At 42.8% G+C, this 1,789-nt stretch overlaps 1 protein-coding gene across 1 annotated transcript; it reads left to right on the top strand.

Moving 5' to 3' along the window:
- LOC140014215 (uncharacterized) lies at positions 1 to 1,789 on the top strand. Its single transcript, XM_072064642.1, has 3 exons — positions 1 to 210; positions 327 to 1,436; positions 1,532 to 1,789. The coding sequence occupies exons 1-3, from the start codon at positions 1 to 3 to the stop codon at positions 1,787 to 1,789; spliced, it is 1,578 nt and encodes a 525-aa protein (XP_071920743.1).

Genomic DNA, 1,789 nt, shown 5'->3' on the forward strand with positions numbered 1-1,789 from the left:
ATGGCCGGAGGCGTGCCCATGCCCCGCAGGCAGTATGACCCGTACTCCAATACGTACAATCTGGGTTGGAGGAACCATCCCAATTTTAGTTATGGGAACAGGCAACAAAATCCATTCCCAAATCGTCCACCAGGATTTCAGCAGCCATGCAACCAAAACCTCAACTCTCGTCCTCCAATTCAGGGAACTCTCTGGAGAATATTGTCAAAAGTTTGGTCACGACTACTACTCAGTTTCAACAGGAGATCAGATCCTTGACCACAAATACCGCTCAGTTTTAGCAGGAAACTAGAGCCTTAACCGTAAGCACTTCCCAATTCCAACAGGACACAAAAGCGAGCATGAAGGACCAAGATGCTCGAATAAGCCAACTGGCAACTACCATCAACCGCTTGGAGTCACACGTTTATGAAAAATTGCCATTGCAACCCGAGGTAAATCCCAGAAATGTAAGTGCCATGACACTGAGAAGTGGCAAGGAACTGGAAGGATCTAAAGTAGAAAATTCAAAAAGCAAAAGTGAGGAGGAAATAGAAAAGAAAATTGTAGAGGAAGGACGTATTAGCGAGAATCCTAGGGTAACATTTACCTCTCCACCCCTTATTAAATCTAACTTACCTCCCTTTCCTTGCAGGTTGGAAAAGACAAAGAAGGTAGAGAAGGAAAAAAAACTTTTGAATGCGTTTCGGAATGTGGAGATTAACATCCCCTTACTGGATGCAATCAAGCAGATACCTAAGTACGTCAAGTTTTTGAAAGATTTATGCACCCACAAAAGGAAGTTAAGGGGTGATGAAAGAGTGGCGGTGGGAGAAAATGTATCGGCAATACTCCAAAGGAAACTCCCTCCCAAGTGTAGGGATCCAGGTATGTTCACAATTCCCTGTAAAATAGGGAGTACCCCAATTAGGAAAGCGATGTTGGATTTAGGAGCGTCAATAAATGTAATGCCTAAAACTATTTATGTCTCCCTTAATCTTGGGCTATTAAAAGGCACGAGCATTATAATCCAACTAGCAGACTGTACCAATGCATACCCAAAGGGGTTAGTTGAAGATGTTTTGGTACAGGTCAATGAAATAGTCTTCCCTGCAGGTTTCTATGTCCTAGATATGGGGGATGAGAGGGCATTAAACCCGTCACCTATTTTGCTAGATAGGCCATTTTTAAGAACTGTTAGGACAAAAATAGATGTGAATGAGGGTACTTTGTCGATGGAATTTGACGGTGAAATTGTAAACTTCAATATCTTTGATGCGATGAAATATCCGGATGAGGCTAACTCTGTTTTTGCTTTGAGTGTTATTGAACCCCTTGTACAAGACACATTCGAATTGGATGGGGACGATACACTGGCAGTGGCATTGCCCAAACATCTTGAGTTGAGAGCAACTTTTGATGTAGAAATAAGTGATGAATTATACCGTGCAGTTGAAGTATTGCATTCGCTCCCACCAATTTCTCCAAGGTATGAGTTTACTTCTCTCTTTGTACCAGAACTCAGGCGAAATTGTTGCCTTCTATTACGCAGGCACCTGAGTTGAAACTCAAGCCTCTCCCAAAGCACTTGAAGTATGCATTTCTCGGAGACAATAAAACGCTACCAGTTATCATATTTGCTCACCTTTCACCAAGGCAAGAAGACAACCTTGTTTGTCTTTTTCGATACCATAAGGAGGCGATTAGGTGGAGTATAGCAGATATCAAGGGAATTAGCCCCTTTTTATGCATGCATCGGATCCGGCTTGAGAAGATGCAAAGCCGGTTAGACAGGCACAACGGAGATTGA

The sequence above is a fragment of the Coffea arabica genome, chromosome 9c (genome assembly GCF_036785885.1).
Source record: "Coffea arabica cultivar ET-39 chromosome 9c, Coffea Arabica ET-39 HiFi, whole genome shotgun sequence".
Classification (NCBI taxonomy): Eukaryota; Viridiplantae; Streptophyta; class Magnoliopsida; order Gentianales; family Rubiaceae; genus Coffea; species Coffea arabica.